Source organism: Microtus oregoni, unplaced genomic scaffold, assembly GCF_018167655.1.
Source record: "Microtus oregoni isolate MIOR12 unplaced genomic scaffold, Mior012 000082F_ref0000272, whole genome shotgun sequence".
NCBI classification, from domain to species: Eukaryota; Metazoa; Chordata; class Mammalia; order Rodentia; family Cricetidae; genus Microtus; species Microtus oregoni.
The window spans coordinates 1,952,353-1,964,373 of NW_024544542.1; the positions used below are offsets into that span (position 1 = coordinate 1,952,353).

A 12,021-nucleotide genomic window follows, 5' to 3' on the forward strand; every position below is an offset into this window, starting at 1 on the left:
TGGTAATTATCATCCAACATAATATATAAATAAGTTTATCTATGTATATGTTTATATAACATGATCTCAGATTAAAGAAAACAACATAGTAGGTTTAATTTTTAACTGTACTAGAAATTTAATTTGGTTTATGTTAGTATGGATTTGGCTTAAAATGTAATATATATTTAGGTTATTTATTCAATATTAGAAAACTTTCTTACAGGGAATGTTTGATATATTTTTAGAGGATGCAAGTGAACAAAAGTGAGAACATGTGTTTATGAGTGCTCTCCTCCAGATTCTCTTTGAATGAAATAACAAAAATTAAATAATCCATGTGTATTAGCATAAATGCTTCAATTAGAATAAAAGCACATTTTTCAATTTTTTAATAGATCATTCCCTCTAATTCTGTGTTTAAAAACAAAACACATTTCATGGTTAAAAAGTTGGTTTTGCTTTAACAAGTAAATAGCTATAGAAACCACCATTATGCTATTTGGTACAGTTTTTTTAAACTTTCTTGAGTATATCATCTCTGTCCATAAATATGCTTTGATTAGAAATATAAAATGTGAAATGTGATATGATTTTTTCATTTAAATATGTTTTAACTGATTTACTGTTTTAAATTATTGTTCAAGTAATTTTTATTTAAATTCATTAGTTGCCTTTAATTTCCCTTCCATCTTGGTCCTCTGGTGTTCATCCTGGATCCCTGGTGTCCATCCTGGACCCCTGGTGTTCATTCTGGACCCCTGGTGTTCATCCTGAATCCTGGTGTTCATCCTGGAACCCGTGTGTCCATCCTGGACACCTGGTGTTCATCATCGACCCCTGGTGTTCATCCTGGATCCCTGGCTGTCCTATTTCTGCTCCTCACTGTTCTTATTTCTCTCCCTACCCATCTCAGTCTTCGGAGATGCCAACTTTGATGGTTTCTGATTCTTTTAACTGATCACCTCTATGTTTTCCTTTTATCCTTTTCATACCACTGTCCTCATAAAAGTCTGAGTAATGTCTGTAAAATAGAATTTTATAGTCAGGTGTATACTAGGTAAAGAGATACCATCTCAGAACTCAAAACAACATCGGGAAAAATAGGTTTTCTGTTGTCCTGTCACCTCCCTGTCAAACAGACCTAACGTGCTCACATTGGCTCTGAATGAGGGCCCAGCCCTCCAACAGCATGTCACTTCCTATTCTATTACTCTCTTCCTTCTTTTCCCAGTCTGTGTTTGGTGCTTACCGTGATCTCTTACATGTCCTTTGCTCTAAATAATCTTCTGTCCATGACTTGGCTTGTGCTGAGTCCCCTCCGAGGAAAATTCCCAACGTGTTCACCTGGCAGCTGTTTTTTATTGTAGGAGTTCAATTTGTACCACCACAGTCCTAGAAGACTTAATTTATTGACCTGAATAGCAGCTGAATCTGTTTGTTTTACGATAACTTTTCTGTCCCTTTAATTATTTGTGAATCACCGAAAGCAGATCTCAATAAACCAAGTATTTACATATTGGATCCAGAGTCATAAACCTAAAAAAGGTCTATGGATAAATAAATAAACAGACCTGTTTTAGAGGTTCAGTGTGTTTTTCCATTAATGGAATTGATTAAAAACCTTAACTTACACCCTACAAACAATGCAGATTTCATAATATCCAGAAGTGTGCAAAATCACAGTGGATTTTATTCCTCTTACTCACTTATATTAGTATAGTTAAGATCCATTAATAACCTTTTAAAGAAATAGATTTTCATATCTGTTCACCATTACCCTTCATAGTCTATGATAAATTTGGATAAGAAAATGCAATGTAAATATTTTAAATAAATTTTACCTATGTATTTTCCTTTTATACGTTGAAACAAAAATCAGCTACCCATCTAGTTTTTCCTATCACTACCTCATGAGCCCACATTTCCCTAAATATCAAAATGAAATATGATAAGTATATAATATTCTATTTCTCTTATTAATCCACTTTTTAAAAATCTTTGTTATTTCTTAATTTTGCTATTCAGATTAATATTGGTACACATGTATTTTTAACTTCACAGAGCTACACACAAAGATTAAACCATCTACATTTAAAAGTCCCTAAAGTATACATCCTGGGACAAAGATTATGAGTGTTTTTAATATATTTTATGTAATACTTAACACCTAGGAAACATATAGCAATATGTCCATACCTGGATAGAATCTGCCATTTATTAGTAAATTGCCTTCAAGTCTGAATATTCTTAATGCAGGAGTCAAATACTTTTGTAAAATAATTGGTCATTATCTCATTCTTTTTGTTAAATTGACTTTTTTTTCAAATTACTTTTGATATTGAACTGTCTTCTCTTTTATTTGACATCATGTTTGTGTTTTAGTGTGTTCATTGGATTAAAAAATAATTCCTGCTTCAAAACAAGGTTACTACTTAGTTAAATTACATTTCTGAATAAAATCAGAGGAATATTGCTGCACATCTATCAGAACTTAGTCGACGCTAGTTGGAGATGATCAAGTATATTCCTTAAACCATGCATCTCTCTTCTCAACAGATGACTCTGCCGCAGAGAGCTTTAATGGCAATGAGACTCTGGGGCACAGCTCAGTCGCTTCAGGAGGGGCTCATGGCAGGGAGACTGGGGACTCCAGCAGTGATGGCAAAACTGGGCTGGAACAAGAAGACCAGCCACTGAACTTGAGCGACAGTCCCCTCTCTGCACAGCTGACTTCAGAGTACAGGATAGATGACCAAGGCAGTAATGGGAAAAACAAGTACAAGAACCTTCTAATCTCCGACCTCAAGATGGAACGGGAAGCAAGAGAAAACGGAAGCAAGGTAAGATTCCATTACGATTGCGGGATGGTTTTTACATGGTCATGAATGTCAAGAGGAAGCACACATGTAAATTACTGATAAACTCTTAATCATGCATCATGTGTGTTCACAAAACATTATGCCGGGGCAATAGAATCAAGCGGAACATGTCGTGATGCTGTGGGTGTTACTTGATAAAGGAATTGTTTGATTTAATGTATTTAATTTCTGTGATTTACTTGTGGATCAGTCCCTGGGAACTTGCCATGTACAAGTGTGAAACGTTTAGTCTCAAGTCACAATTGTGAACAACAAAGGCATCACTTTCTCATTTCTCTAGATTGGATAGACAAATAGGCAGAAAGTTTCAATTCAATTCTCCAGTTTGCTCTGGAGACCTGGGGCTTCATCACTAATTTGCTTTAGGGATGCCAAGAACTGTAAAATGTCAGTGGTCAAGCTGGAATTTGTAGATTAAATATGTACAGAAAGCTGTCATGGATCCAAAACCTCCTTCAGACATATTATCTAAATTCTAGATAGTTTACATTAAACTAAATTGTAACATCTCTATGCTTAGTTTATTTCTTAAAACATTTTAATCTTTGAAAGCATCCACACTAGATGTTCTGCTGTGCTCATTTTAAAGAACCAGTTTCTTCTATAGATGTCAGTCATCTTGTTAGCATCTTAATCCAGTTCATCAAGTTGTACTGCAGAGGGGATAGCCAGCTGCCAACAGAGGCTGTCAAAAAACTGTCATTTCCAAAGGTGCAAAACTTTAGACAGAACTGAGAACTTTATTACATTCTTCATTTTGATGTCCTTGATTCATGCAGGCCTTTAACATCTAGTTGTAGACCTAGCATTTAGTAGAGATCCTATAAACAGACTGTCTCAACCTGGATTAATTCTATCATTTGCAAAAGCTCTGTGCTTTTGAAATTGGCTCTATTTAAATCTCCTCCTTGCCTGAGGGTGTGTTGCATTATCCTCTTTCAGTGAGTCACTTGACATTGTAAGACACTTAAGCTCTTCTAAGGGAGACCACTACCATTTGCTCTGGTAAATGTATCAATACATTCTTTGGTGGTTCAAAGATAGATCATACATTGCAAGTGTTTTTCTACTTACTGACATTTGAGGCATTGCAAACATAGAATAGAAAGGTACATTTTTCTTCATTCTATAGTATCTTGTCTTTAAAAAGCCTAGGTAACCATAAAAGATTTATATGAATACAAATAGAGAAGTTTACTTGTCATCGTGATGATACTGAATTTTAAGATTTTGGGGCTCTTAACTCATTCAATTCATAAACTCATTCAAATTTAGGACCTTACTTTAATGTTAGTAACTATTTTAGGACCACAACCATCTTCATAAAGTTAAAGTTCTCCTAATTTAACATTAATCTTAAATGTAGCTTTACTTCTCTATTAAAGAAATCACAGAAAGGATAAACAGTGACAGAGCTTTCACTGTTTTTTCCAACATAATCAGAAATAAATTTGTTAAATTTTAATGCATGTCACTTAATGCATCTCTGGAGTTTTGATCTTTGAGATTCATGTGTCCTTCATGTTCTAAACATGCCAGGACTTGTACTCTTGGCTTAGAGGTTTCAGGGAACTTAGAATGACTAAAGTCCCTTACTCAAGGCTTTAGCTCATTTTAAGATTTTGGGTTATATTCACTGCAGTTAAGTATGATAAAGTTCCTTCTAACTTGGTTGTTATGAAGTTTATTATTCTGGCAACATTGTAGTGGTAAGTTGTAAGTAGTAAGTTGGGAACTGAAGGAAAGAGGGGCAGAAGCCTGGTAACAGAGCTATCGCAGCAAGTTATAAGAAAAATAATGGACATAGGAATCAAAAAGCAATGGGAATGTAAAACATAGTAAAAAAAAATGTGAGCTCATTAGTTTTTTTTTCTGTTTTTAGTGTGTGGGCTGTGTGTGTGTGTGTGTTGCACATGTACATGTATTGTTCATGTGTGTATAAACGCTGAACATGTGTGTATGTGGAATTCATGTGTGTTTATATACCAATTTGCAAGTGCTAGATTTTGTCTGTATTTTCTTTTCTGGAGTAAAGTCCACATGTGGAATATTGTAGGGTTTCTGGTCTCTGGTCAGCATTATTTTACCCTAAAACTATCAAAAGAATTTTGGCCCAAACTTTGTCCCATCAGCATTATCTTATAGATTTTCATGGAACTTTCTATCATTTCAGTGAAACCTTAGGTAATTACACAACCACCAATTTCTCTGTTTGTTGAAGGGATCTAAAAGCTTAATAATGTAGACTCACTAGGAAGCTTAGATTTATGAGTTTAACACTGACCTATTTCACAGTTTTATTGAGAATAATAACAAACGAAAAATGATTTAAAAGCATTTAAAGGCTAGAAGAGTGCATAGAGATGCTTGGAAAGCAGCCCTGAATTGGAGGATACTTTTTAACTGATTGCTTATTATTATGCAAATTCACTCAGTAGACCAGAGAGAAATCACATTAACCAATCTAAAGACAAGATATATTGCACCCAAAGAATTCAGGTGGTATTTGTTTTCTTTGCTCACAACCACAGTTTAAGAGGCGAGTTAATAACATTAAAATTCAGAACTGAGGAGATATGACAATGATTGTGGAAAATAAGACCCATGAAGAAATCTGAGGGAACCAACTCTATAGAGAAGAAAGGGTCATAAATCACAAGCCTAGTGTTTATACCAGGCTAGAAGTTATTAGTTGTTGGAACTGAAAACAAATCCAGAATTCAAATGGAGGGAAATATAGAACTCTAGAAATGCCGAAGGATAGGTATTTAATTGTTACTTTTCTAATTTTGAGTTTTGGAGTCTAGTCACACTTTACATCATATGGTAAAATATTCTAATGCAATCTCACAAGAATAATGTCTCAATAATAACTGCTGTTACATGTAATAGCATATTTATAATATACTCATATCAAGCAGGGCTTGTGATTCCTGTTTCGTGCCTAATATGCAATCTTGCTTATAATCTTCAGGCTCAGATCCCAGGATGGTTCTGTTTTTACTTTATTTAATGATATTTTTTTCTCCACATGTTCCTTGTCATATTTTTTCAATTAATGTTTCATTTACTTTTCACTAAAATGAAATGTTAGCATTCAAATTAAAGACCATGAAATATTAATTATAATTACCAAGAAGATTGATATTGCATTTTTTTCTGCCATGAATAGAAGAAAGCATTCAAGGAATGACCTCTTAAGTTGTGTGTGCATGAGATCATCTTTGAAATGCTAACTGTAGTACTTGGACGTTTGTAATTAGATTGGCTTTGTTTGTGGGCGTTCTAATTTATTATTGTTTAAAATTGATGATTTTTAGTAACATTTTTTTTGTTGCTCTGTAATGATGTTGGTCCTGATAAGTAGTTGTTTAGGATAGAAATGATGGTGGATGATACTTTGTTGTCAGAAAGAACAAGTTTAGGAAATTGCAATTTTACCTGGATGACAGACACATTTTTTTAAAAAAATATGGAAAATGATATCTATAAGAGAATATCATCTGGGCCTACTATTCATTTCTGAAATGAATTCTTTCTAATTTTTTATTTTATTCAATTTGTGTGGAGTGTAAGGGTCTCGTGTATAGACCAATAGATAAAAGTCAAATAGCCAGATATCATACATAGACATCTCTACTTATGTAATCATCTTGCTATCCCTTAGATTTATTTTTTTATTGAGAAAAGGAAAAAAAAAACATTTCCGCCTCCTCCCAGCCTCCCATTTTCCTCCCCCTCCTCCCATCCTTCTCCCCCTCCCTGCTCTGTCCATGTCTAGGAAGGTGAACATCCAAACTGGCTAGGCTCCCACACAGCCAGAACATGAAGTAGGGTCAAAATCCCATGCCATTGTCCTTGGCTTCTCATCAGCCCTCATTGTTCTCCATGTTCAGAGAGTCCGGTTTTATCCCATGCTTTTTCAGTCCCAGTCCAGCTGGCCTTGGTGAGCTCCCAATAGATCAGCTCCACTGTCTCAGTGGGTGGGTGCACCCCTCATGGTCCTGATTTCCTTGCTCATCTTCTCCCTCCTTCTGCTCCTCACTGGGACCTTGGGAGCTCAGTCCAGTGCTCCAGTGTGGGTCTCTGTCTCAATCTCCATCCATCACCAGATGAAGGTTCTATGGTGATATGTAAGATATTCGTCAGAATTGCTGTAGGATAGGGTCATTTCAGGTTCCCTAATCTCAGCTGCCCAAGGAACTAACTGGAGACATCGCCTTGGGCTCCTGGGAGCCACTCTAGGTTCAAGTCTCTTGCCAACCCTAAGGTGGCTCCCTTAACTAAGAATTATGCTTCCGTGCTCCCCTATCCAACCTTCCTTTATCCCAATCATCCTGTTTCCTCAAGTTACCCCCATCCTCCCCTTCTCACTTTTCTCTCCTCATTTCCCCTTACCCCCATCCCACCCCACCCAACCCCCAAGATCCCAATTTTCTCCCCGGCAATTTTGTCTACTTCCCATAGCCAAGAGGATAACTATATGTTTTTCCAATTAAATAGCATCTAATCTATTGGTAACAAGGAGACAATTGCAAAGAAAAGGGATTAGATGAAAATAGCATTGAGGAAGGATAACGATGATGAACAGGTAGCAATGAGTCACAGACAGACAGTTCAGGAAAGAATAGCATATTTACTGAAGGAAACTTCCAGGTCCTTTTAGAGCCTTTGGAGGGTGGGGAATGGGTTGGTGAGGCATTGCATGACAGGCAGAAAGCATGCTCAGAATGAGCTTTGGGATGGATTGCACAGATATCTCTGCTGCAAGGTAGCTTTAAGTGATGCAAGAAGAACGAAGAAGACTTCTAATATGATGAGGGCTCAAGGGAGCAATGTGGGATAAGATGAAAGGATAGCCAAGAACTCTTTAGAAAAACATGTGTTCATAGGAGATACAGGGCTTAAATTACATTGATAGCCACAGAGGAAAGGGAGTATCGGTCTGTTACTGGTGCACTATGTCAGCTGTAACAAGGAGGAGCTCGTGTACAAAACAACATAGTCAAACCTCGAAGCATTGTCATGGCGAGAAGAGATGGTACACATCGCCAGCTGTGTTTATAGGAAAGAAAATCAAAACCAGATTGTAATTAATTTCTCTTAATTGTCAATTACACAATTAAGTGACTAAGCCTAGTGTGGAAAACAGCACAGTGTGGGTGTTGGGCTCTGAGCCTGGATCTGCTGGAGCAGTAGCCGGCGTAGTTAACCTCTGATTCATCTCTACAGCACCAGACCTGTTTAAAAAGTCACTGTGGAGCTGGCAAGATGGCTCAGTATGAAAGGCATGCTCTGCCAAGCTTAAGAATCTGTCAAAGGAGAAACTGATTCAATCCATTTGTCTCCTGACTTCTGTACCTGTGCCTAAGCACACACACACACACACACACACACACACACACGCACGCACACGCACAGACACAGACACACACACACACACATTTAATCGAAAGGATGCCATAAGAAGGCATTGTTGTCCTGCTTACCATCACATGTGCTCATTTTTTTCCACTATTCTGATGTAACTCCAACAAGTAGGATGGAGAATGCTGTTATGTCGGTATCATGTCCATGCACCAGCACACTTAGTTCATCACACATTCGTTATCTCAGGATAACAAATACGACAGACCGGAGTCTTCTATAATTCATGTCCTCAAAGGTGCAAGGTGAATGGGATTTGTAATTATGCTTGTGCAACAGAATATGCGCTCTGAGTTCCTTTTTAAACATCCGAGAGCTCAGTGAGGTCAATAGGCAACCCAAGTGTCCCTCAGCCACCACTGTCCTGCATTCATAACTTAAGTATCTAAAGTTATAAGATGCATTTTTACCAAGTTATGAAACCGACCAGTCTAGATTTCTTTTTATTTCATAGATACAAAAATCTTATTTTAAATGATTTTGTGCTTTATTATGCTTATTATTCTTATGGGATTTTAATCATGGTTTGTGTGATGTGTGTGTTGTGTTGCTTTATGAATTGTGTTCTTTCTTAGAAATAAGGTCAAATGGTTAAAAATATCTTTCAATTATGTAGGTGCCTTGGCAACAGTAACAGGTTTAATATAGAAAAATAAAATGGTCTAGATTGAACAATCTGAAGTGATTTGTACATTTCTCATAAGAACTGGTGTGATTAGAACTCTTCGAAAAAATACTCTCCTAAATTTCAGAAAAGAACAAAGGAAGAGAAATGAAAACCAGATTAAACAACCCATTCATTCCAACTGCCTTAATATACGGGTTTATATTCTTATTAATGTTAAACATTCAAGAACAAACTTAAAGGACATTATTATTATTGTAATTATTTAAACTTTATCTATTATTAATAGATAATAGATAGCAAGTGAGTTATGTGCCATTATGAGTGTGCCACATGTGTGTGGAGGCCAGAGGACCACTTTGTGTAATTTTTCCTCTGCTTCCTTTTACATGAATTCCAGGGAATAAATTCAGGTCCTCCAAATTGAGAGGCAAGCACTTTTATCAATGGAGGCATATTGCAGGCCTGTATTGTCATGTATTTTATACTTTTGGAAGAGAGGTGTTGAAGTTGGTCATGCCAAGAGGATAACTTGACTTAATGGGCTCAAAAACACGAACTAATTAATTTGTCCCAGGGACCAATCACGAATATAGAATGTTCTGCGTTATTACGATAGATAGGGAACTACTTAAGGAATTGTCTCATGCCATTGTCACAATGGTTCATTAGAAATAAACTTATTTTCTTAGGTTTTACATATAGGAAAACAAAATCTCTATAAGTCAAGCATCTCTAATGTAACTCACATTTAAACTACTACAACTACAATGTAAATTAAGATAACTTTGTAGAAGAAGGAACAGAGTATGAGTCCAATGATGAGGAAAGGAGTTACTGAACCTTATCTTCACTGCCACTGGAAGCACCTGCCCTGGGCTTGTGCAAGGCTGGGCCAATCTCCAGCCAGTCATGGGGAGGAGTTGCCATTGGGGCCTTAAATCCTCCCTGCTGATGTACTGGCAACTGAAGGATTCTGTGAGGACATTCACTAATTTCACTTGCATACAGAAAGTGAGACTGTTAGGCTCCTATAGATACTCCCAACCCCATAGTCATAGCAAAATCTACCGGATTGGGGTGACTGAAAGTGGGGGTGAGAGTAAGTGAAGCACGATGTTTGTGATCAAAACACACACACAATGTTCTTATTTTAAATTTTAATTTATTTTTTTAAAAAACTATCTTTTCCATGCTTTTTCAGTCCCAGTCCAGCTGGCCTTGGTGAGCTCCCAATAGATCAGCTCCACTGTCTCAGTCGGTGGGTGCACCCCTCGTGGTCCTGACTTCCTTGCTCATCTTTTCCCTCCTTCTGCTCCTCATTGGGACCTTGGGAGCTCAGTCCAGTGCTCCAGTGTGGGTCTCTGTCTCTATCTCCATCCATCACCAGATGAAGGTTCTATGGTGATATGCAAGATATTTGTCAGTATTGCTATAGGTTAGGGTCATTTCAGGTTCCCTATCCTCAGCTGCCCAAGGAACTAACTGGGGACATCGCCTTGGGCTCCTGGGAGCCACTCTAGGTTCAAGTCTCTTGCCAACCCTAAGGTGGCTCCCTTAACTAAGATTTGTGCTTCCGTGCTCCCCTATCCAACCTTCCTTTATCCCAATCATCCTGTTTCCCCAAGTTCCCCCCATCCTCCCCTTCTCATTTTTCTCTCCCCATCTCCCCTTACCCCCATCCCACCCCACCCAACCCCCAAGATCCCAATTTTTCCCCGGCAATTTTATCTACTTTCCATAGCCAGAAGGGAAACCGGACTCTCCGAACATGGCGAACAATGAAGGCTCATGAGAAGCCAAGGACAATGGCACGGGATTTTGATCCTACTTCATGTTCTTGCTTTGTGGGAGCCTAGCCAGTTTGGATGTTAACCTTCCTAGACTTGGATGGAGTGGGGGAGGACTTTGGATTTCCCACAGAGCAGGGAACCCTGACTGCTCTTTGGACTGGAGAGGGAGGAGTAGAGGAGTGGGGGGAGGGAGAGAAGGGTGGGAGGAGGGGGAGGGAAATGGGAGGCTGGGAGGAGGTCGAAACTTTTTTTTTTTGTTTTATGGGTTGGGTTCTTTTTTTTTTTATTGAGAAAAGGAAAAAAAAGTTTCTGCCTCCTCCCAGCCTCCCATTTTCCTCCCCCTCCTCCCACCCTTCTCCCCCTCCCCGCTCTGTCCATGTCTAGGAAGGTGAACATCCAAACTGGCTAGGCTCCCACAAAGCCAGAACATGAAGTAGTGTCAAAACCCCGTGCCATTGTCCTTGGCTTCTCATCAGCCCTCATTGTTCGCCATGTTCAGAGAGTCCGGTTTTTTTTCCCCCTTTTTAAATTTATTTATTTATTAAAGATTTCTGTCTCTTCCCCGCCACCGCCTCCCAATTCCCTCCCCCTCCCCCAATTAAGTCCCCCCCCCCTCCCAGCCCGAAAAGCAATCAGGGTTCCCTGTCCTGTGGAAAGTCCAAGGAACCCCCACCTCCATCCAGGTCTAGTAAGTTGAGCATCCAAACTGCCTAGGCTCCCACAAAGCCAGTGCGTGCAGTAAGATCAAAAACCCATTGCCATTGTTCTTGAGTTCTCAGTAGTCCTCATTGTCCGCTATGTTCAGAGAGTCCGGTTTTATCCCAGGCTTTTCCAGACCCAGGCCAGCTGGTCTTGGTGAGTTCCCAGTAGAACATCCCCATTGTCTCAGTGTGTGGGTGCACCCCTCGCGGTCCTGAGTTCCTTGCTCATGCTCTCTCTCCTTCTGCTCCTGATTTGGACCTTGAGATTTAAGTCCTGTGCTCCAATGTGAGTTTCTGTCTCTGTCTCCTTTCATCGCTTGCTGAAGGTTAATATTCAGGAGGATGCCTATATGTTTTTCTTTGGGTTCTCCTTATTTAGCTTCTCTAGGATCACTAATTATAGGCTCAATGTCCTTGGTTTATGGCTAGAAACCAAATATGAGTGAGTACATCCCATGTTCCTCTTTTTGGGTCTGGTTTACCTCACTCAGGATAATGTTTTCTATTTCCATCCATTTGTATGCAAAATTCAAGAAGTCCTTGTTTCTTACTGCTGAGTAAAAAATTAAAAATAAAACTATCTTTCGTGGCTGGAGAGATGGCTCAGAGGTAAA

General features: G+C 38.5%; 1 protein-coding gene across 6 annotated transcripts in view; it reads left to right on the forward strand.

Moving 5' to 3' along the window:
- LOC121441864 (nucleolar protein 4) overlaps positions 1-12,021 on the forward strand; it is a 356,406-nt gene that overhangs the window by 221,378 nt on the left and 123,007 nt on the right. For all 6 annotated transcript variants that reach the window (XM_041643194.1, XM_041643188.1, XM_041643189.1 and 3 more), the window contains one exon: positions 2,539-2,822. In XM_041643194.1, the coding sequence (XP_041499128.1) occupies positions 2,539-2,822 (284 nt within the window). The remainder of the gene's footprint in view (positions 1-2,538; positions 2,823-12,021) is intronic.